Source organism: Saimiri boliviensis, chromosome 7 (genome assembly GCF_048565385.1).
Source record: "Saimiri boliviensis isolate mSaiBol1 chromosome 7, mSaiBol1.pri, whole genome shotgun sequence".
Lineage (NCBI taxonomy): Eukaryota > Metazoa > Chordata > Mammalia > Primates > Cebidae > Saimiri > Saimiri boliviensis.
The window spans coordinates 64,199,282-64,222,388 of record NC_133455.1 but is presented as its reverse complement, the minus strand read 5'-3'; the positions used below and the strand labels follow the sequence as shown (position 1 = coordinate 64,222,388).

Sequence of the window (23,107 nt, the reverse complement as noted above, 5' to 3'; positions counted from 1 at the left end):
AGAGTTTCACCATTGTGCAATGGGTAGGTAAATGGAGAACTCACTATGTTGGCCAGGCTGGTCTTGAACTCCTGACTGTCTGATCTGCTCACCTTGACCTCCCAAAGTGCTGCAATGACAGGTGTGAACCATTGCACCTGGCTCTTAAATTTCAAGAATAGTTTTATTCAAACTCTTATTATTATTTATTGAGATGGAGTCTCACTCTGCTGCCCAGGTTGGAGTGCAGTGGTGCAATCCTGGCTCACTGCAACCTCTGTCTCCTGGGTTTGAGCAATTCTCCTGCCTCAACCTCCTGAATAGCTTGGATTACAGGTGTGCACCACCATGCCTGGCTAATTTTTGTACTTATAGTAGAGACGGGGTTTCACCATATTGGTCAGGCTGGTCTGGAACTCCTGACTCAAATGATCTGCCTGCTTCGGCCTCCCAAAGTGTTGGATTACAGGCGTGAGCCACCACGCTGGCCTTATTTTTGGTTTTGAGAGATGGTCTCACTTTGTTGCCTAGGCTGGAGTGCAGTGGCACAAACATGGCTCACTGTAGCCTCACCTCCTGCGCTCAAGCGATCCTCTCACTTCAGCCCCAACAAGTAGCTGGGACTATAGGCATGCACCACTATGCCTGGCTAATTTTTGTATTTTCTATAGAGATGGGGTTTTGCCCAAGCTGGTCTCAAACTCCTGAACTCAAGTGATCTGCTCACTTTGGCCTTTCAAAGTGCTGGGATTACATGTCTGAGCCACTGCTCCCCACCCAAACTTGTAACTTGTATATTGATATGAAAATATTTATTTTAAGGCCAGGCGCAGTGGCTCATGCCTGTAATTCCAGCACTTTGGGAGGCTGAGGCGGGAGGATCATAAGGTCAGGAGTTGGAGTCCAGCCTGACCGACATGGTGAAACCCGTCTCTGTTAAAAAAAAAAAAGAGAGAAAATACTCATTTTTTTTCTTTTGAGATGGAGTTTTGCTCTTCTTGCCTGGGCTGGAGTGCAATGGCGCAATTTCGACTCACTGCAACCTTCGCCTCCTGGGTTCAAGCGATTCTCCTGCTTCAATCTCCCGAGTAGCTGGGATTACAGGCATATGCCACCGTGCTGGGCTAATTTTGTATTTTTAGTAGACAGGGTTTCACCATGTTGGTCAGACTGGTCTTGAACCCCTGACCTCAGATGATCTGCCCACTTCAGCCTCCCAAAGTGCTGGGATTACAGGCGTGAGCTACTGCGCCTGACTAAAATATTCATTTTCAATATAAGTGCATTTATGATCACTAGATCCTCTTTTGCAACTTAGATATGTCTGAAGGCGAACTCGTCTTGTGGCTGTGAGGTGACAAGCATAAGGGAAGAGTTAAGAGAACTGCAGGTACTAGACCTGGCATTACGGAGCAACTGGACTGGTGCTGCTTACCTCCAGGTTGTTACTTAAGAAAAATAAATCTTTATTTGTTTAAGCTATTGCAGCTAGGTTTTTCTGTTACTGAAGCCAAGCGCATTCTTAATATTCAAGTGACTACAACAGATTCAATATCAGATAGTTTAGGTTACTGTAGGTCAGGCACCCAATATCGAGGTTTGTATGAGAGATGTCATAGATGACTGACTTCATTGTCTACCATGAAGGTGCAATCAGAGTGCTCCAGGGTGGTGTTTATGGTGAGGATGGAGTCGTAGGGCTCAACTACAGCTGTGGAAACCTGGGGGTGCTAGGTAAATGGAGAACTACAGCTTGCACTTCTTGCCATAATTAATCTGGTCTGTAGCAGATTGAAAAATATAGCTACAATATTTTGCCGTTTCTCTCATGGAGAAATGGAGTCTATTTCCCCATGCCTTGAATTTGGGATGGCTTCGTGACTTGCTTAGGCTACTAGCATGGAGCAGAACTTGTGTTGGATGAGTTTCAAAGCCTAAGGCCTCACGAGGCCATGCACTGTCCTATCTTTGCCCTCTTGGATGCTTCTGCCACCCAAGAAGCTTAGGCTGTACCACTAAGTGATGAGAGACATGTGGAGAGACAGAGGCCTAGCCAATAGCCAGCGCCAAGGCTCCAGACATGAGTGTGGTCACGTTAGACCTTCCATTACCAGAGGAGCTTCCACCGACTAGCCACAAGAGTGAGTCCAGAGGAGGCAACAGAAGAACCATCAGTTCAACTCCCAGAATCCTGAGAAATAGAGATTGTTTTAAGCCACCAAATTTTGATGTAGTTTGTTATGCAACAATAGGTAATTGACATATTATCAGGCAGGAAGGTGAACCCTAACTGTGGAAAACAAAGAACCCCTGAATACCTGGGAAATGGAATCCATTAGAAAAGACATATAATTTGGATGCAAACAGAGTAGAGACATTTTTCACTTTTCCCAGAGACACTTAAAACAGTTTTCTGGGCCGGGCGCGGTGGCTCAAGCTTGTAATCCCAGCACTTTGGGAGGCCGAGGCGGGTGGATCACGAGGTCGAGAGATCGAGACCATCCTGGTCAACATGGCGAAACCCCGTCTCTACTAAAAATACAAAAAATTAGCTGGGCATGGTGGCACGTGCCTGTAATCCCAGCTACTCAGGAGGCTGAGGCAGGAGAATTGCCTGAACCCGGGAGGGGGAGGTTGTGGTGAGCCGAGATCGCGCCATTGCACTCCAGCCTGGGTAACAAGAGCGAAACTCCGTCTCAAAAAAAAAAAAAACAAAAAACAGTTTTCTGGGAACATCTTACCTTTATTTTGTCTCAGTTGTTTGAGACATAGCAACGTATGATGCTGTCACCAGAAATGTTTTTTTTTAGGCTGGGCTCAGTGGCTTGTATCTGTAATCTCAGTGTTTTAGGGGGCTGAGGAGGAAAAGTTGCTTGAGGCCAGGAGTTCAAGACCAGTCTGGGAGCGACCCCATCTTTCAAGAAAAAAAAAAATTAGCCGGGCATATGGTGGTGCATGCCTGTAGTCTGAGCTGCTCAGGAAGCTAAGGGAGAATCACCTGAGCCCGGGAGGTTGAGGCTACAGTGCACCAAAATCATGCCATTGCACTCCAGCCTGGGCAATCGGAGGGAGAGCCTGTCTCAAAAATCAATAACAAAATAAAATAAGATAAAAATAATAAAAAACAAAAGAAATGTTATTCCAAGTCCATTTAGCTAACTTTAGGATGAATTGCTTTATTTCTATTTTTATATTTATTACATATTAAATATTTATTTTATATACTACATATTTTAATATATATATATATATTTTGGCCACTTATCCCCAAGTTCTATTCTTGCTTTATTTGATCCTATTTTTGTGATCTTTACTAAATAAATCATTTATGCATTACCTTTCAAAGTAATTGATATTTAATAAACAAATATTTGGCCGGGCACGGTGGCTCACGCCTGTAATCCCAGCACTTTGGGAGGCCGAGGCGGGTGGATCACGAGGTCGAGAGATCGAGACCATCCTGGTCAACATGGTGAAACCCCGTCTCTACTAAAAATAAAAAAAATTAGCTGGGCATGGTGGTACATGCCTGTAATCCCAGCTACTCAGGAGGCTGAGGCAGGAGAATTGCCTGAACCCAGGAGGCGGAGGTTGCGGTGAGCCGAGATCGCGCCATTGCACTCCAGCCTGGGTAATAAGAGCGAAACTCCGTCTCAAAAAAAAAACAACAACAACAACAAAAAAAACAAATATTTAATCAACCAATATCTCCTAAAATGTGCAGGTTTTATAGATTGGCTTATGAAACATCTCATTTTTTGGCTGGGCACAGTGGCTGACGCCTATAATTGCAGCACTTTGGGAGGTCGAGGCGGGCGGATCACAAGGTCAAGAGATCGAGATCATCCTGGCCAACATGGTGAAACCCCGTCTCTACCAAAAATACAAAAGAATTAGCTGGGTGTGGTGGTGTGCGCCTGTAGTCCCAGCTACTTGGGAGGCTGAGGCAGGAGAATTGCTTGAAACCGGGAGGCAGAGGTTGCAGTGAGCTGAGGTCGCGCCACTGCACTCCAGCCTGGCGCCTGGTGATGGAGTGAGACTCTGTCTCAAAAAAAAAAAAAGAAACATCTCATTTTTTGTTTTTTTGGAGACGGAGTCTCGCTCTGTTGCCCAGGCTGGAGTACAGTGGCATGATCTTGACTCACTGCAGCCTCTGTCTCCCAGGTTCAGGTGATTTTCCTGCCTCAGCCTCCTGAATAGCTGAAACTACAGGCCTGGGCCACCATGCCTGGCTAATTTTTGTATTTTTAGTAGAGACAGAGTTTTACCATGTTGGCCAGACTGGTCTCTAATTCCTGAACTCAGGCGTCCCACCTGCCTCAGCCTCCCAAAGTGCTAGGGTTACAGGTGTAAGCCACCATGCCCAACCTCTTTTTTTTTTTTTAAATACAGGGTCTCTGTTCCCTAGGCTGGGGGACAATGGCATGAACATGGCTCATTGCAACCTTGTCCTTCTTGGGCTCAGGTGATCCTTTCACTTCAGCCTTCCAAGTAGCTGGGACTACAGGCACATGCTACCATGCCTGCCTAATTTTTCTTTTTCTTTTTCTTTTTTTCTGTGTGTATATATATATATATATATATATATATATATAGAGAGAGAGAGAGAGAGAGAGAGAGAGAGAGAGGTTTTACCATGTTGCGTACCTAGGCTGGTCTCGAATTCCTGAGATGAAGCAATTCACCCACCTGGCCTCCCAAAGTCCTGGGATTACAGGCCTGAGCCACCACGTCAGGCCAAAACATTAATTTCTAATCAGTTTGTCTTTTGCCTTCCTTTACTATAGACATTGGAAAAGAAAATGCTAAAATTTCCAAGTTCCCTTATAACTACAGATGGCTATATAAAACACACCATCTTTTATAGCACTTAACACTATCTGATATTTCCTGTTTTTTTTTTTTTCTTTCTTTCCTTTTTTTTTTTTTTTTTTGGTGAATCGAAGTCTCACTTTGTCACCCAGGCTAGAGTGCAAATGGTGCCATCTCAGCTCACTGCAACCTCTGCCTCCCGGGTTCAAGCAGTTCTCCTGCCTCAGTCTCCTGAGTAGCTGGGATTACAGGGGCCCACCACCACGCCTGGCTAATTTTTGTATTTTTAGTAGAGACGAAGTTTCACCATGTTGGCCAGGCTGGTCTCTTGGCCAGGCTAGTCTTTTTTTTTTTTTTTTTTTTTTTTTTTTCTGAGACGGAGTTTCGCTCTTGTTACCCAGGCTGGAGTGCAATGGCGCGATCTCGGCTCACCGCAACCTCCACCTCCTGGGTTCAGGCAATTCTCCTGCCTCAGCCTCCTGAGTAGCTTGGATTACAGGCATATGCCACCATGCCCAGCTACTTTTTGGTATTTTTAGTAGAGACGGGGTTTCACCATGTTGACCAGGATGATCTCGATCTCTTGACCTTGTGATCCACCCGCCTCGGCCTCCCAAAGTGCTGGGATTACAGGCTTGAGCCACCGCGCCCGGCCAGCCAGGCTAGTCTTGAACTCTTGATCTCGTGATACGCCCGCCTCAGCCTTCCAAAGTGCTGGGATTGCAGGCGTTAGCCCCAGTGTCTGGCGTATTTCCTTGTTATATGTTTGTTTCTCCCTTCATAAGAGCTGACACATTGTCTGTCATGTCCATGTTCTGTCCCCAAAGCTGAAGCAATGCCTGTAACTTGTGGTATATTCTCAGTATTTGTTGAAAAATGAATGTTTGAGGATCATGATGATGAAGAAGAAACCTCAGACTACTTGATCATAAATTCTAGCAATTTCCGCAAGAACAAGAATTGCAGTTTGAAATTAGATGCTGCAAGACTGGAAACCTGATAGGTTTGGGGCGAAGGCTGGCGGAAGCAGAGGGAATATATTGGAACTTGGGCCTTTTTCTCCCTATCTAAGGACCCCAGAGATCATGCAAAGGGGAGGGCTGGAATCTTTTGACCAGAAACCACAACAGGTATTTTCCATCTGTGAGTATTCGTAAGTATAGGCTGCAAATGTGCAAACAACTTTAGGACCTCGGGTTCCTTTCCGTTTCTTTATGAATGAACCGGCTCCAGTCTGCGCACGCGCAGCTCTCAGTGCTCCCGCTCCACGTGAGGCCCACCCTTGTCTCCTGCTGGCGGCGCCGCCCTTACCCTTTCTAATGAGCCAATGGCGAGCGGCCTGGGGGGCGGAGCCCGGCGCGGCGCGGCACAGCAGTTCCCCTGGCGCCCGGCTCCCTCGCGTTAGACGTGCTGTGTTGTGATCACGTGGGCAGCTCTGGGCGCGGCGCTTGTTTTGGTTTCCGTCTAACTTGCCCACGGCAGCTTCGGAGTGAGCGACTTTCCTGCACTGGTTGACGCGCCTGCCCACACCCTGACCCAGGCTTCGGGCTCTCTCAGCCCGCAGTTTTGCAAGCCCCTGGGGCGGGCTCCTGCCATGCCGCTGGTCCGCTACAGGAAGGTGGTCATCCTCGGATACCGCTCTGTAGGTGAGTCTCCGCCCTGCAGAGCTCGGACGTGCAGCAGCTTTTTAGCCAGAAGAAGCGCACTGTCGCTGGAACGCGACCCAGGGAGGAATGGTGACAGCGTAAGGATGGGGTTGTAGAGCGAGAATTGGAAGAGTGAAGAAATAAAGGCTAGTGGTGTCTGGAGGCTGCAGGAAGCAGGAGCACTTAAGGGTTAATGCGGACTCGGCTGCGGGAATCTCATAGCTGTCCCAGCGTTACTTTGGGGATAGGGGTGGGCTCACAATTTGAAAACCGGTACGCGGTCTCCGTGGGGACAGATAGTCGCAGATGTCCTGGGGCAGGGTGGACTTGATCCTAGGGAATCTTGGATCTTCTGCGGGTGGGATGGGATGGGGAAGGCTGCGGGAAAGGCTTCCTGCAGTGCTTCTGAATGCATCCGGTAGCCAAAGTCAGGAGACCCCGGGCGAAAAGAGGGTGAGGGTAGACCAAGAGATAGCATTGCTTGAGGCACTCAGAGACTGTGGTGCTAATTTGGGGTCCCCTTTGGTCCTGGGCCACAGTCCGAAAGGACAGAGGATGTGAATGTGGATGGATGATTTGGATACAACTGCCACACTGCTCCCCACAGGGAAGACATCTCTGGCACATCAATTTGTGGAAGGCGAGTTCGTGGAAGGCTACGATCCTACAGTGGAGAATAGTGAGTAGACTTCTCCACTAGTGTGCTGGAGATGAGACCCGGAGGGCTTGGGTACCCCACCCAGCTCCATAATGTATTTCTCTGGGGCCAAGGGGCTGATTTATTTAGATTAGATCTAATTTCTTCTTTAGCAATCCTGTTTGATGGATGGCTAGAGTATAGACTTTGCAAGATACTGAGTCTGGGATAGTTTAGATACAGACATTAAGAAGCTTAGCTTGGGCCGGGCGTGGTGGCTCAAGCCTGTAATCCCAGCACTTTGGGAGGCCGAGGCGGGTGGATCACGAGGTCAAGAGATCCAGACCATCCTGGTCAACATGGTGAAACCCCGTCTCTACTAAAAATACAAAAAATTAGCTGGGCATGGTGGCGTGTGCCTGTAATCCCAGCTACTCAGGAGGCTGAGGCAGGAGAATTGCCTGAACCCAGGAGGCGGAGGTTGCGGTGAGCCGAGATCGTGCCATTGCACTCCAGCCTGGGTTAACAAGAGCGAAACTCCGTCTCAAAAAAAAAAAAAAAAAAAAAAAGAAGCTTAGCTTGTCTTTGCAGTTACCTGGATAACTCCTTGGAGCTGATCTATATCACCCCAGGGTTAAGATGTAAGGGGAGGCCAGGTGCAGTAGCTTACGCCTGTATCCCAGCACTTTGTGAGGCTGAGGGGGGTGGATCACTTGAGATCAGGATTTCGAGACCAGCTTGGCCAACATGGTGAAACCCCATCTTTACTAAAAATACCAAAATAAGCTGGACATGGTGGTGCACGCCTGTAATCCCAGCTACTCAGGAGGCTGAGGCAGAAGAACTGCTTGAACCCAGGAGGCAAAGGTTGCAGTGAGCCAAGATTGTGCCACTGCACACTAGCTTGGGTATCAAAAACCAAAAAAAGGCTGGCGCGGTGGCTCATACCTGTAATCCCAGCACTTTGGGAAGCCAAGGTGGGTGGATCACCAGAGGTCAAGAGTTTGAGACCAGCCTGGCCAACATGGTGAAAGTCTGTTTCTACTAAAAATACAAAAAATTAGCTGGGCATGGTGGCATACACCTGTAATCCCATGAGGCTGAGGCAGGAGAATTGCTTGAACCTGGGAGGCAAGGTTGCAGTGAGCCAAGATCAAGCCATTGCACTCCAGCCTGGGCAACAAGAGCAAAACTCTGTCTCAAAAAAAGAAAAGAAAGAAAATGTAAGGGGGAAGGGAGTGGGAGGGATAAAGATAATTTGATCAATGAGCATAAATATATAGTTTGATGAAGAATAAAACAGTATTAGATCAGTAGGGTGACTATAGTTTACAATAAGCTATTTTACATTTTGAAATAGCTAGAAGAGAATTCAAGTGGTTCTAGCATAAAGAAAAGACATATTTAGGGTGATGAATATTCCAGATATACTTATTTGATCTTTACGAATTATGTGAATGTAGGTCGGGTGCGGTGGGTCATGCCTATAATCCCAGCACTTTGGGAGGCCGAGGCAGGCAGATCACAAGGTCAAGAGATGGACACCATCCTGGCCAACATGATGAAACACCATCTCTTTTTTTTTTTTTTTTTTTTTTTTTTGAGACGGAGTTTTCGCTCTTGTTACCCAGGCTGGAGTGCAATGGCGCGATCTCGGCTCACCGCAACCTCCGCCTCCTGGGCTCAGGCAATTCTCCTGCCTCAGCCTCCTAAGTAGCTGGGATTACAGGCACGCGCCACCACGCCCAGCTAGCTTTTTGTATTTTTAGTAGAGACGGGGTTTCACCATGTTGACCAGGATGGTCTCGATCTCTCGACCTCGTGATCCACCCGCCTCGGCCTCCCAAAGTGCTTGGATTACAGGCTTGAGCCACCGCGCCCGGCTCGAAACACCATCTCTACTAAAAATACAAAAAATTAGCTGGTTGTGGTGGCACACACCTGTAATCCCAGATACTTGGGAGGCTGAGGCAGGAGAATCGCTTAAACCTGGGAGGCAGAGGTTTCAGTGAGCCGCGATTGCATCACTACACTCCAGCCTGGCAACAGAGTGGGACTCTGTCTCAAAAACAATGCAACAAAAGAAAACAAATTAAGTGAATGTATTAAATTATCACATGTACCCTGAAACTTGGTACATCTATTGTTTATCAATAAAGCAAAAGAGTATACTTTATTTTTCTTTTCTTTTCTTTTTTTTTTTTGAGACAGAGTTTCGCTCTTATTACCCAGGCTGGAGTGCAATGGCACGATCTCGGCTCACTGCAACCTCCGCCTCCTGGATTCAAGCAATTCTCCTGCCTCAGCCTCCTGAGTAGCTGGGATTACAGGCACGCGCCACCATGGCCAGCTAATATTTTGTATTTTTAGTAGAGATGGGGTTCCACCATGTTGACCAGGATGGTCTCCATCTCTTGACCTTGTGATCCACCCGCCTCGGCCTCCCAAAGTGCTGGGATTACGGGCTTGAGCCACCATGCCCGGCCTATTTTTCTTTTCTTTTCGAGATAGGAGTCTTGCTGTGTCACCCAGGCTGTAGTGCAGTGCCACAATTTCAGCTCACTGCAACCTCAGCCTCCCAGGTTCAAATAGTTCTCATGCCTCAGCCTCCTGAATAGCTGGGACTACAGGCATGCACCACCATGTCCAACTAATTTTTTGTATTTTTAGTAGAGATGGGGTTTTGCCAGGTTGGCCAGGCTGGTCTCCAACTTCTGGTCTTAAGTGATCCACCCGCTTTGGCCTCCCAAAGTGCTGGGATTACAGGTGTGAGTCCCCACACCTGATCAAGAATCTACTTTAAAAAATACTGCCAAGAGGCCGGGTGCCGTGGCTCACGCCTGTAATCCCAGCACTTTGGGAGGCTGAGGCGGGTGGATCACGAGGTCAAGAGATCGAGACCATCCTGGTCAACATGGTGAAACCCCGTCTCTACTAAAAATACAAAAAATTAGCTGGGCATGGTGGCGCGTGCCTGTAATCCCAGCTACTCAGGAGACTGAGGCAGGGGAATTGCCTGAACCCAGGAGGCGGAGGTTGCGGTGAGCCGAGATCGCGCCATTGCACTCCAGCCTGGGTAACAAGCGAAACTCCATCTCAAAAAAAAAAAAAAAAAAAAAATACTGCCAAGAAAAAGAAGGTAAGGAGACAGGCAGGTGCAGAGGTACACACCTATAGTTCCAACTACTTGAGAGGCTGAGGTCAGAGGATTGCTTGAGCCCAGGAGTTCCAGGCTATAAGGTGCTAAGAGTGCACCTGTGAATAGCTAGTGCTATACAGCCTGGGTGACATAGCAACACCCTCATCTCTAAAATTAAAAAAAATAATAATAAGGAGACATACATCACTGTCCCTATAAGGCATCTGACAGTCAAGTTTTCTTTTCTTTTCAGCTTACAGCAAGATAGTGACTCTTGGCAAAGATGAATTTCACCTACACCTGGTGGACACAGCAGGGCAGGTACCAGTTGGGGTATGGTATCCAAATGTGGCAGTTCAGCCCTCACAAATGAAGTCTGGTAGTCTTTATGGCTCATCTGTAAAGTAGTACTGAAAGCATTTTACCTGCTAACAGTGTGCAGTGCTCATTGGAGCTGCTCCATAAATATTTGTTGAAGTGACTATAGTAGGGAGTGCCCCAGGGAGGGTCATGTGGATGTTGTCCCACCAATTTTTGCCATTTGAGTGGTTTGGATCTAGGTAGTGATGTTTCCGTTTCTTGCCAGGATGAGTACAGCATTCTGCCCTATTCATTCATCATTGGGGTCCATGGTTATGTGCTCGTGTATTCTGTCACCTCTCTGCATAGGTAAGTGACCAAGGTTTGAGTGGGGGACTTGGGAGGACCTGAGAACTGTCTCATAAAGTTATAGCTCCAGGCCAGGCACGGTGGCTCATGCCTGTAATCCCAGCACTTTGGGAGGCCAAGGCGGGCGGATCACGAGGTCAAGAGATCGAGACCATCCTGGCCAACATGGTGAAACCCCGTCTTTACTAAAAATACAAAAAAAAAAAAAAAAATAGCCGGGCATGGTGGCACGTGCCTGTGGTCCCAGCTACTCGGGAGGCTGAGGTGGAAGAATCGCTTGAACCCAGGAGGCGGAGGTTGCAGTGAGCTGAGATAGCCACTGCACTCCAGCCTGGGCAACAGAGCAAGACTGCGTCTCAAAAAAAAAAAAAAAAAAAAAGTTACAGCTCCAATTCTTGTATTTAAAGCTTCCAAGTCATTGAGAGTCTGTACCAAAAGCTACACGAAGGCCATGGGAAAACCCGGTAAGTGGCCCTGGGGGATAGAGACATAGTGTGGGCATAAGGGAGTGGAAGAGAGCAGAGGGGAGAATTGTCTAAGTAAGAGAGGAGGCTGGGATATAGATCTGGCCTGGTCTGATGAGGAGTTGTCCAGCCTTGATGTAAGGAGTTGGTGAATGTGGGAAGTGAAGGGGGATTCTGTAGTAACTGCTGTTTCCTCACAGGGTACCAGTGGTTCTAGTTGGGAACAAGGCAGATCTCTCTCCAGAGAGGTATGTAAATCTCTGCTACGCAGGGCAAAAGGAAGTGAGCTGGACTAGGAGTCGGTCAGGCTCTCATTCTGGCTCTGCCACTGACTCAAGTCATTTCAGCTCTCTTTGTCTCTAACTTGAAGCTTCTATCTTAAAAACACTTCTTAAAAATTTTTTTTTAAATAAATAAATAAATTTAAAAACAAACACACTTCTAGCTTAAAAGCCACGATTTCATATTTCAAGCCTCAGTCCTAGATTCACCCATTGTCACTCATTGTTCCATTGTTCCCTTTTTTCTTTTCTTTTCTTTTTTTTTTTTTTTTTTTGAGGTGGAGTCTCTCTCTGTTGCCCAGGCTGGAGTTCAATGGTAGGATCTCTGCTTACTGCAACCTCCGCGTCCCGGGTTCAAGCGATTCTCCTGCCTCAGTTCCCCAAGTAGCTGGTATTACAGGGACCTGCCACCATGCCAGGCTAATTTTTGTATTTTTAGTAGAGATGGGGTTTCACTATGCTGGCCAGGCTTGTCTCGAACTCCCGACCTCAGACCATCCTCCTGCCTCAGCCTCTCAAAGTGCTGGGATTACAGGTGTGAGCCATTGTGCCTGGCCTCCTTTGTTTACCTATATTTTCTCCTCCCGCAGACTTCCTCCCAAAACTTGGAGAAGTGGCATGGGTCAGAGGAAGTCTTTTTTTTCTTTTTTTTTTTTTTTTTGAGATGGAGTTTCGCTCTGTTGCCCAGGCTGGAGTGCAATGGTGCGATCTCAGCTCACTGCAACCTCCGCCTCCCGGGTTCAAGCTGTTCTCCTGCTTCAGCCTCCCGAGTAGCTGGGATTACAGGTTCTCCTGCCTCAGCCTTCTGAGTAGCTGGGATTACAGGCACGTGCCACCATGCCCAGCTAATTTTTTGTATTTTTAGTAGAGACAGGGTTTCATGTTGACCAGGATGGTCTTGATCTCTTGACCTCGTGATCCACCCGCCTCAGCCTCCCAAAACGCTGGGATTACAGGCGTGAGCCACCGTGCCTGGCCCTCATTTTCTTTTTAATAGAGATGGTGTTTCACTGTGTTGCCTAGGCTGGTCTTGAACTCCTGAGCTCAAGTGATTCACTGCCTAGGCCTCCCAAAGTGCTGCATTACAGGCATGAGCCACTGTGCGTGGCCAGAAAGTCTTGATTCTGAAGATTTTTCAGAGTACTTGCTGACATTTCTCCATCTTTATATCCCAAATTTGCTTCTAGAGAGGTACAGGCAGTTGAAGGGAAGAAGCTGGCAGCGTCCTGGGGTGCGACATTTATGGAGTCATCTGCTCGAGAGAATCAGGTGCTGGGCCTGAAGACTAGAAGGGTGGTGGTGATAGCTGTGTTTTCCTTATTGTACTGCTTGGTGGTGGGAATGTTCGGGGAATGGGGCTTTCACTCCAGAGCTGGGTGGTATTGACACTGAACTGACTTTTGCCCTGAATCCTCTCCCCTTGTAGCTGACTCAAGGCATCTTCACCAAAGTGATCCAGGAGATTGCCCGTGTGGAGAATTCCTATGGGCAAGAGCGTCGCTGCCGTCTCATGTGAGCCCTCAGGTGTGGGGTAACTGCCTTGTTTCTGCCCCTGGCACTTGCTATGTTCCAGCGGGGGCAGACCCTCAGGACTTCATGGGTATGTTTGCCAGCTGTGTTCCTGGCCCCTGGGCACACAGTGTGGCATCCTCATGTTTGCACACTTTCCCCAGGCTCCAGTGGCCTGGATGTCAATGTTTACAAAGGGGCAAGGACATCTCATGGACACTGGCCCTCTATCCCTCTGTTTTTGCTAGATGAATTCTGTTATAACCTATGGGGTTAGAATATGAGTCCTGGGCATTATTTATCCAGAACCCATCCTCTTGGGTGGGTTTTGGGTGTTGGCTCAGTAAGGGGAGCTGGGGACTCCTGAAATAGAGCTGACTCCCTGGGGTGACAATGTATACATGCAAATAAACTGAGAAATCTTTTGTTGTTGACTTTTTTTTTTTTTTTTTTTTTTTGGTGAGACGGAGTTTCACTCTGTTGCCCAGCCTGGAGTGGTGCAGTGCCGTGATCTCGGCTCACTGCAACCTCTGCCTCCCAGGTTCAAGCAGTTCTTCTGCCTCAGTCTCCTGAGTAGCTAGGATTACAGGCATCCACTACCACACCTGGCTAATTTTTGTGTTTTTTAGTAGAGATGGGGTTTCACCATGTTGGCTAGGATTGTCTCGAACTCCTGACCTGAAGTGATCCGTCCACTTTGGCCTTCTGAAGTGCTGGGATTACAGGTGTGAGCCACCACACCCAGCCTTATTGTTGACTTCTGTGTATCTAGGTAGAGCTCAGAGCCAGTATCTCCTTTTCCAAGGAGTGATGGCTGTGGTATTTGGTGGGGAATGTTTCCTCCTACCTTGTTCCTATTCCATATTCCTCACTTATTAAGGACCATTATCCTAAGAATTACTACTTGCCTTTCCCACTTTTCTATTCCACTGGATTCCTCATATACTGAGTCCCTATTGGCTGCCACTGCCATCCAAGTTTGTAGCCTTTCAAGATCCCCTTAACTACAGAAACAACACCCTCTAGTGGCCAGCTGCAACATGCTGACCTAGCTGTCTTCCTGGGGCCTTGGTATTTACTTGCAGGATGGGGTTTGGGGAGGAAGGAAGCCCCCCATTCCTAATGATGTAAGAAATGAGAAGGAGCGTTGAGGCAGAGACTAAAGTGTTGTGATTTGACATCCCAGGAGTGTTGAGTAAAGTAAGAAATAATGCCGGCTGGACACGGTGGCTCATGCCTGTAATCCCAGCACTTTGGTAGGTTGAGGTGGGCGGATCATGAGGACAGGAGATAGAGACCATCCTGGCTAACACGGTGAAACCCAGTCTGTACTAAAAATACAAAAAAGAGTTAGCTGGGCATGGTGACATGCGACTACCTACTCAGGAGGCAGAGGTTGCAGTGAGCTGAGATTGAGCCACTGCACTCCAGCCTGGGCAACAGAGTGAGAATCTGTCTCAAAAAAAAAATAAATAAATAAAAGAAAATAAAAGGAATAATGCCTCTGGTGCATATTAGTCCCCCTGTGCTCTATGTCCCCATGTCTTTCATTGAAATGGCTGTCCTTTGCTCTCTTCTTTCTCTTTCTTTTTTTTTTTTAGAGACAGGGTTTCACCGTGTTGACCAGGATGGTCTCGGTCTCTTGACCTCGTGATCCACCCTCCTCGGCCTCCCAAAGTTTTGGGATTGCAGGCGTGAGCCACCGCGCCTGGCCTCTTTGCTCTTTTTATACCTTTAATCTTATGCTACTTTTCACACCTTTGGTGTTGTGCTACTGTTTTTTAGGTGTCAAAGGCTATCGCTTCTGCTTTTATGGACCTACCGCCTCAGTAGGATTGGTATTTCAGCTAGGAAAGTTTGGTCCTGTTTGCCTCCACTTTTCTTGATCCCCACCCTTCTACCAGCCTGAGAGCCTAACTAGTCTAATACCTCCTCCAAGGACATACAAGGGTTATTTGAATGGTAGGTACAGGGAAGGTACAGACCTCTTCTGACAACTGGGGGAGGCGAGGTACCCGGTGTACTTACGTGGGAAGGATGAACAAAACCTAGTTGTGATTTTTAGCTGTGACTTTGTCATTGCCTGGCTCCAGGCTTACAGTTGGGTATATGGCTTGTCATGCTGATTTTCAAAAGCTGCTTTTGCTTTTCTGATTCAGAATCTAAAAAGAAATAAGGGCTGCTAGAAGAAACATACTCCAAACAACAATCTCACTGGCTTAGGAGGTTCTTCTGGGAGGTCACCACCCTCTCTCCTTATATTAAAATTAAGTCCTTTTGCACATCTGACCTGGGATACTCATCACAGGGGCCTACCTTCCTGCTGCCATTTTCATGAGGTCTAGGGCAGACTTACCTAAAGTTTTCTAGAAGTTTATCAATAAGTAATCTCAAGGCCTGGGGTCAGTAGTGATAGCAGTTAATAGCTCCTCAACTTAGCTGTGTGGCCTTGGCCAGTCACTTAACCTCTCAGAGCCTCCATTTCCTATTTATGAAGTGGGGCTAAGTGTGCTTTATAGAGTTGAGGTGAAAATTAAATGAGGTAATATATGTAAAGCTTACTATAGTTCTTCACACAAAATAAGTCCTTAAGAAATAGTGGGTGGTGGCCGGGTGCAGTGGCTCATGCCTGTAATCCCAGCACTTTAGGAGACCAAGGTGGGTGGATCACCCAAGGTCAGGAGTTCGAGATCAGCCTGGCCAACGTGGTGAAACCCCATCTCTACTAAAAATACAAAATTAGCCAGGCATGGTGGCATGCGCCTGTAATCCCAGCTACTCAGGAGGCTAAGGCAGGAGAATTGCTTGAACCTGGGAGGCGGAAGGTTGCAGTGAGCCAAGATCACGCTATTTCACTCCAGCCTGGGGGACAACAATAGTGAAACTCTGTCTCAAAAAAAAAAAAAAAAAAAAAAAGAAATAGTGGGTGGCTATCTGTGTTATTACTGGAGGTCTAGAGGTCTTTCTGGTAAGGGTCTGCCTCTCCCTGCCTGTGGGTGTAAAGCTGGGAGGGGCCTTCCATTTTCCAACTTCTGTCTCTTGGTTAACTTATTCTGCTGTAACCAAAACAGGTATGGGGTCACTGCTGAAGTCTTTTTGCTCAAATAGGCATGAATGATCAGTGCAGAAAGCATGATGGGCATGTGTGGCTTGAAGAGGACAAACCTCATCCTGATCCCTCTTATGACTCTAGTCAGTAGGGATTAAGGTCTCCTGCACTGTTGAATATAAAAGCGTCAAGTCACATGTGGCTATTTAATTTCACTCAAATAAAAAGTTAATTTTCTGACTGGGCGCAGTGGCTTACGCCTTTAATCCTAGCACTTTGGGAGGTTAAGGCAGGTGGATCACCTGAGATCTGGAGTTTGAGACCAGCCTGTCCAACATGGTGAAACCCCATCTCTACTAAAAATACAAAAAATTAGCTGGGCATAGTGGTGGGTACCTGTAATCCCAGCTACTTGTGAGGCTGAGGCAGGAGAATTGCTTAAACCCAGGGGGCAGAGGTTGCAGTGAGCTGAGATGGCGCCATTGCACTCTAGCCTGGGCAACAAGAGTGAAACTCTGTCTCAAAAAACAACAAAAAATACAAAGTTCCCTACGTGTACCTACATTTCAAAGTGCTCCAGAGCTACATGTGGCTAATGGCTACCATATTAGATAGCGTAGATTTAGTCAATTTCCATCACTGTAGAAAAGATCTGTTGGACAGGATTGTAAACTCTTTCCCCACAAAGCTGACCTGGAATCTGCTTGCCTCTTTCTTCACATCTTTTAAAACATGTATTATTATTATTTGTAATCCTAGGAAAAACATGGCCTTTGGTTTGAATAATGGCTCAACTTCTCACTACATGTAGTTCTGTGGGCAATCTTTCCTATCGTAGCCCCAATCTTCATCTGTAATATGGAGAGATAATTCCATGTAACTCATAATGAAGGTGAGGAATAACTAAGAATATATAAAGTATCTGGACATAGTTAATTTATCTCCTTTTGTCCACCCCATGTGTGCAGTTGATGCCCAAGAGGCATTCCAATCCTTTCTCATCCAACCCAGGCGGGCTGCCTGCAAAGAGTATGTTTTGGGATCTTGTCCAGAACAGTATTCTGGCCAGGTAGCGGCGAGGCTACCTCAGCTTACTAAAAAAGGGACATGGGTCATGAAGATCTGGAAGGACTGGAGGTGGGGGTGGGGGCACCCTGAAAAGGGAGGCTCTACATTTATGTTTCGATGGGGAGGTGTGTGTGGTGACTGTGTGGACACCGACAGTCCTTCCTCACACGGGGGGCTGGAGTCAGAAGGAACGACTAGGGACTCATCCGGTTTTCGTCGGGCCCCCAAACGTGGCAAGAACCCACCCTCTGCAGCGCCAGGCGCCGTGCCTCACTTTCTCCATTTGCGGACTCCAGTTCCCAGGATGCTGAGCAGCAGCCAATCTCCTGGCTCTTCCATCCCCCTCCCGGGAAAGATTGCCCCTGGCCAAAGCAAGAGGGCAGTTGGAGTTTCAGGGACCAATGACTGCAAGAGTATGGAATTAGAAAGCGGCCGGAGTCCTAGTTTCACCGCCCGGGCGGTAAATGAGGCGGCTCCAGGGCCGGGGCAGAGGGGAGGGGGGCTTCGTTCCCACGTGTCTGCCAGGCTGCCGGCCCGGCGCGGTCGGGGTTAACCCGGAGCGGAAGGATCCCGCAGCGTGTGCGTAGAACTGCAGAGTCACAGCCTTTCCTCCGAGAGGGCGGGATCCCTCCGCCGCTCCGCTCCAACACAAAATAGGGCCGTCTCTTCTCCTTTCTCCCCGTCTCGAGTGGGGTGCCCCGGGCAAAAGGCCCCCCCGGATCTCGCGCCGGAGGCTTCACGAATCTCCACGACCGCTGCCCAGCTTTCGGGCCAGGAAATAGCCCCTTCGCAGGAACCACCCTACCGGCCGAACAGGAGGCGGAGGGGGGGAGGCGGAGCGGCGCCGCGCTGCACTACTTTCCTCTCCGGTTGCAAATGGCTGCCTCGTTCCCCACTTTCCGCTCAGTTTCCTGACCCCCCGGTGCCGGGAGCCGGGGTTGGGCCATGCACCTCTAAGCCCCCAGCGATCACAGCCAGCCGGGGGTCTAGGGAGTGCCACCGACCAGAGCCGGCCAGGCCGGGGGCGGGGCAGCTCCCGAGGCCAGAGGGGAAGGGAGGCGAGCGCAGGGCCTGGAGCGGCCGGAGGGGAGCAGGCAGAGGGCTCGCACCGCCCGCCCCTTCCTCTTCCTCGCCCACCTAGCCTCCTCCCTTCCCCGGGGGGAGCAGAAGGTGGGGGGCTCGAAGCGGCCGAGGGTGAGCGCTCGGGGTCGAGAAGCCCGGCGCTGGGTGTGTGTCAGGTTCAGCCCCGCGGCCCCGCCGGCCCCGCGTCGCCGTAGCTCGCGCGGCCCCGGGGCGCCGGCCGGGGCGGGGAGAGGGGTTCAGCGCTCCTGCGAGGGTCTCACGTTCCATCCGGGCCAGGCGCGGGGCGGCGCGGCATTCCTTCCGGGCTGCTGGGGAGGCGCCTCGACGTTCCATCTGGAGAGCCTCGACGTTCCGCCCGAGCCCGGCGCGGGCGGCCGGGGCGCTGGCCGGGCCCTAGGACTGAGAGGCCGCCCGGCGACGCGGATGCGGAGCCTGCTCGCCCAAGATCAAAGCCACCGGTGCTCTCTTTGTGTCCGCTCGGGATTCGCCGCCCTGGGGCTGTCCATGGAAACCTAAACTGCTGGAAGCTGAGGCAGAGAACCCCCTCTTTGGCTTCTTGCTGTTTTTTGTGGGGGGAGGGTGGCCACTCCGACCTGGATTTACCGTTCTTGGCCCCCCTAAGCCCCCCCGTGCGGGGGGCGGCTGTGATCGCTCTGGCGGTTGGAGGTCGGGGAGCGGCCCGGGCTCTGGCCATGTTCTCGGATGAGGATTTCTGGATCGCCCTGTGAAGAGGTGAGTGAAGTCCGCCCGGCCAGGGCCCAGAAAGGGTTGGACTGGGGGCATAGCCAGATGGACTATCTTAGCCGGAGCTGGCCTTTAGGTTGGAGAAGGGGGTGCCAGAGCTGGGGAGGGTTTCTTTGGCAGGGTCTGTCAAGGGAACCTGAGCTAGTCAGCAGGGCAGAACTGAGGCCTGGTGTCTTGGGGTGTGCCTCTTTAAAGACTGGGGGTTCAGGGAACCACGGGAGTTTGGGAACCTGGCCAGATAGCCTCTCCTCCTGTTTATTTTCGTGTTGGGGGAAACTCAACTCAACTAGGACCCGGGCCCTGATGCCAGCACCAATCCCAGGCTGCTGCTTCTTCCCCCTGGGTTCCTTGTGGGCCTTTGGACACAGCAACTTGGGATGGTGGGGGAGGGTGCCACTGCCAGGTCAGACTTATGCCAGTTGGACTTTAAGGTTGTTCCTACCGAGTTGGGCACGCAAAACAGTCCCTGGAAAACTCAAGGAACCCTAGATCCTTCACCAGGCCTTCTTTCACTAGGCAAAGGGAGAGTGTGTGGAAACTGACTAGTTGTGATGAAGGGGGTGGCTGGGGCAAGAAGGAGGCGGGGCTGGGGCCAGCTCTGGCCCTGCTGTTCAACTTTAAACTACCCCTGCCTGGCAAAGTGACCCCAGTGAGGCCTAGTGCTGTCTTAGCCTGCTTTGCCTCCCCTCCTCTTGGGATGGATCTAATCTCCAGAGGATTATAGAGGAGGCCGTTGAGATTTTCTCCCTGCGAATGTAGGCTGCAAAAAATGGCTTTTGTCTCTTGCTTTCTCCCGGTCTGGTATGGGGAGCTGGCTGCCCGTGAGTCCCTGGCCAGTCCTGCAAGCCCCTCCCAGACTTCTCCAACCCTTTTATGACCAGGGATTGTTAACTGGTTCTCTGATCCCGTACCAACTGTGCAGAATGGGGTGGCCTGTATCTTTCTGGAGGAGAAATGGCTTGATCAGAGCTCTTTTCTCCTGGAAACCAGTGATTCCACCCCTGGCACAAGGTATTGGGGAGAAAGAGTGCCTGCAGCTTGAGCCCGAAGCCTCTGGGCCTTGCTTGGGCTTGGGACTGCCCCTCTCACACCTGTCATGCTGCCTAGCAGGGATTTGGCTGGTGCGTTCTGCTCCCTCACTCTGCCCCCTCCAACATACATATACTAGATTTGAGTCTGGTATTGGAAAGGAGAAAATAGGGGTTTTGCGTTTTAAAGTTTTGAAAGGTGAGAGGTAGCACAGGTGTGGTATAGCGAGGTGAGCTGTCAAGCCTGCTTTCCGCTCCTGCAGTCTGGAGAGTCCCTCCTGTTTGTCCTCAAACAAGTTCTTTATATAAACTGCACCTTGTTCAGGATGAGCCAGGGACACAGTTCAGAGGGTCTGCACGGCCAGTGTTCCGTTTGGATCCATCTCAGAGGGCTGACCCAAAATGGGGGTGGGAAGAGGTGTGGTTTGAGTCTCAGGCTGGGAACCAGGAAGTCTTGAGTCCTACTGAAGAGCTGTTCATTGAAGGGCCTACTTCAGCCTTACACCTCTCCAAGCCTCCATTTCCCCCTTGCTTGGGAAAATGGAGTGAAAGCTGTTGGTCTGGGAGGGAGGCGAGAAGGAGAATGGGTTGAGATAATTCATTGTCCTCCTCTTTGCTGTTTTGGGCCTCGTAGGTATAGGACTGAGGGGTGCCAGCACAGTTTTACTCCCTAGCTCTGTACTTGCTGTCTGGGATCTCTAGTTCTGTAGAGGAAGCCTGGCCAGACACTAGCCGAGTTTAGATCCAGGAAAAAAAATACTTGGTGTGAATGTGTGTCTTTTTACTGGCTGTGAATGATGGGACTGGGGAACCTGGGGTCTTTGTTTAGATATGTTCAGGGGCTTTGGATAACTAGGAATCAGCATTGGGATCCTGGACTGCAGGGATGGGGAACTAGGGACTGAGGGCTCAGGCTTTTTGGAGATGTCCCCTGTTTTTGGTCCACTTGTATGACATTCTCTTTGCTTCTTAATCTTTCATCTACCATGGCCCTGTGAATGGGGCTCTGGCTTTGGAGGATGTTAGTACTCTGTCTCTCAAGGCCAGATGAAGGTGGTTTCTGTACCTTCTTGAGCAGTACCAGCCTTACCAGCCTGAGAGGGCTGCGCTCGGGGGAGGGCTGAGGAATTTGTCCCTCTGGCCTTGTGTGAGGCACCCCTCCTCCTACCCACTGTATTATCATTGTTGCCTTTTAGTTCTTGCTGTTTGTGACTCTTTTGGCTTCAACTTTGAGAGCAGAGTGGGCAGAGGATCTTTGGGGGCATGTAGTGGTAAGCTATAGTAAGATGCAAACAATTAGAAAACTTTAAGGGGGCTGGGCGTGGTGGCTCATGCCTGTAATTGTAGCACTTTGGGAGGCTGAGGTGGGTAGATCACCTGAGGTCAGGAGTTCAAGACCCACCTGGCCATCATGGTGAAACTCCATCTTTATTTAAAAAAAAAAAAAGAAAAAGAAAACTTTAAGGGCTCCTTGGACCTTCTGGGTGTGGTCAGGCCTTGAATGACTGAATGAAAGAGGAGCATGGCTGCTGCCGTCACCTCCACCTCCCACTTCCCATGGGTAACTTCTAAGGACTCCTTGAAGTTCTGGAGCAGCTTTTCTGTGAGCGGGCCAGATGACCCACCCTGCTTTCCTTTCAGGTGTGGTTGTGTGGCAGGTTTGGGAAAGAGAGATGACTTGGGAATGGGGATGATGTGTATCAGGTGATAAGTTACTTTCTCTAGTAGGTTCTGAAAGTGTTAGGGGAAAAAGTAATTTTCTTTCCTATGACATGTCTCCAGAGGGGCATAGCCAGTATCTGGAAATAAAGGGTGAGTTCCGGGCAGGAGGAGTGATATTGTGGAATTAGGGAATTGATTTACTCATTTGGGGCACCTTTGAGGGTTCCCCCTGTCTCATTTGCCCCAGTCATTCATCCGTAAGTGGCTGGCTGGGGTATTTGCCTTCCAGCTTGGGAGGAGGGGGTTGTCCTTGCAAAGGTTGGTGTGGTCAATACAGTTAATCGAGAAGAATGGAAAAGGCGAGATGAATTTCTCAAACTTTGATTGTTTAGAGTTCTAAGGATTTCCCCCACCTCACCACCACTTTCTCTAGGAACACTGTGTATTTTCTCTGATTAAGAGAAAGGGTCTGCACTTCCCACTACAAGCTGCTGGCACCTATCCCTTTCCTATTCCTCATGTCTGTAATTCTTTTTCTCCCGCTGTGCTTAATTCCCTCTGAGATCTACAAAAATAATGCCCAAAGGTGTAAGTCTCAACTTTTTTATGTATAACTATAGTTTCATTTGGCTTTGATACAGGCACGAATTTCTTAGAAGGGACAAGGGACCGTTATTCCCCACCCCCATGTATGTATGTGGAAACCCTGCTTAAGGGAAGAGGAAGGAAGCTACTCTGCTCTGCTGTGCTATGTCCTGCCCTGTTTAGAACTCCTCTGAGTGGCTCTGTGCTTCCTGAGACTACAACTCCCAGCATGCTTAGCCTCAGGCCTGGCTACACATGCTCAGTATCTCTCAAGGTCCACTTCTGTTAACTACTAGAGATATCTGAAGAGGAAGGGCAGTTGATGTTGCTAAGGGCAACGACCTGAGACCTTCAGGCTGGGTGAGACCCTGAGCTCAGTTAGGGCAGGGTCCAGGCATTGGTCTGAGCTGGATTTGGGTTGGAAGTGGGTGGAAATTAGGGAGTTTCTTCTTTTGTGATGGTGATGTCCTTGTAGAAACAAGTGGTGGTGGGGGAGATCCATCCACAGCTAGGCTTTAGTTCCAATAGTGGGTTCCGTCTCTTGCAGTGCCTCAGACTGTGCGTCTGGGAGAGGGATTTTGGCTGGACTCAGGCTTCCTGGGTCATGACTGCCCCTGGGTTGGCACTGACTGGTCTCTGGAATGATAGCTTACTTGAGACCTGAGGAAAAGGTGTGGGGATAGGGTTCACCAGAAGCCAAAAACCCAGAGGCGAGGCAAAGAGCAGTATTAGGTATAAATGGATTTGCTTCT

General features: G+C 49.3%; 2 protein-coding genes across 11 annotated transcripts in view; both read left to right on the top strand.

The window, feature by feature from the left end:
• Window positions 1–6,157: 6,157 nt before the first annotated feature.
• RHEBL1 (RHEB like 1) lies at window positions 6,158–13,570 on the top strand. Of its 2 annotated transcripts, none has more exons than XM_003939118.4 (8): window positions 6,158–6,437; window positions 7,045–7,116; window positions 10,467–10,534; window positions 10,800–10,882; window positions 11,290–11,346; window positions 11,547–11,594; window positions 12,815–12,896; window positions 13,054–13,570. In XM_003939118.4, the coding sequence occupies exons 1-8, from the start codon at window positions 6,386–6,388 to the stop codon at window positions 13,141–13,143; spliced, it is 552 nt and encodes a 183-aa protein (XP_003939167.1). In that variant the 5' UTR covers window positions 6,158–6,385; the 3' UTR covers window positions 13,144–13,570. The 2 variants fall into 2 exon arrangements, with proteins under 2 accessions (XP_003939167.1, XP_074258706.1); XM_074402605.1 differs by having other exon boundaries at window positions 6,977–7,116.
• Window positions 13,571–17,837: 4,267 nt separating this feature from the next.
• Window positions 17,838–23,107, top strand: part of KMT2D (lysine methyltransferase 2D) — a 42,908-nt gene continuing 37,638 nt past the window's right edge. For 6 of the 9 annotated variants that reach the window (XM_074402598.1, XM_074402599.1, XM_074402602.1 and 3 more), the window contains exon 1: window positions 17,838–19,068. The gene's annotated coding sequence lies outside the window, so the exon portion shown is untranslated. The remainder of the gene's footprint in view (window positions 19,069–23,107) is intronic. The other 3 variants (XM_074402597.1, XM_039472495.2, XM_039472493.2) reach the window with 1 other exon arrangement.

Coding starts and splice junctions, on each gene's coding strand:
- RHEBL1 (XM_003939118.4), top strand. CDS start 6,386: ATGCCGCTGGTCCGCTACAGGAAGGTGGTCATCCTCGGATACCGCTCT. Junction 10,535..10,799: donor TGGTGGACACAGCAGGGCAG/GTACCAGTTGGG, acceptor GTTTCTTGCCAG/GATGAGTACAGCATTCTGCC. Junction 12,897..13,053: donor CATCTGCTCGAGAGAATCAG/GTGCTGGGCCTG, acceptor CTCCCCTTGTAG/CTGACTCAAGGCATCTTCAC.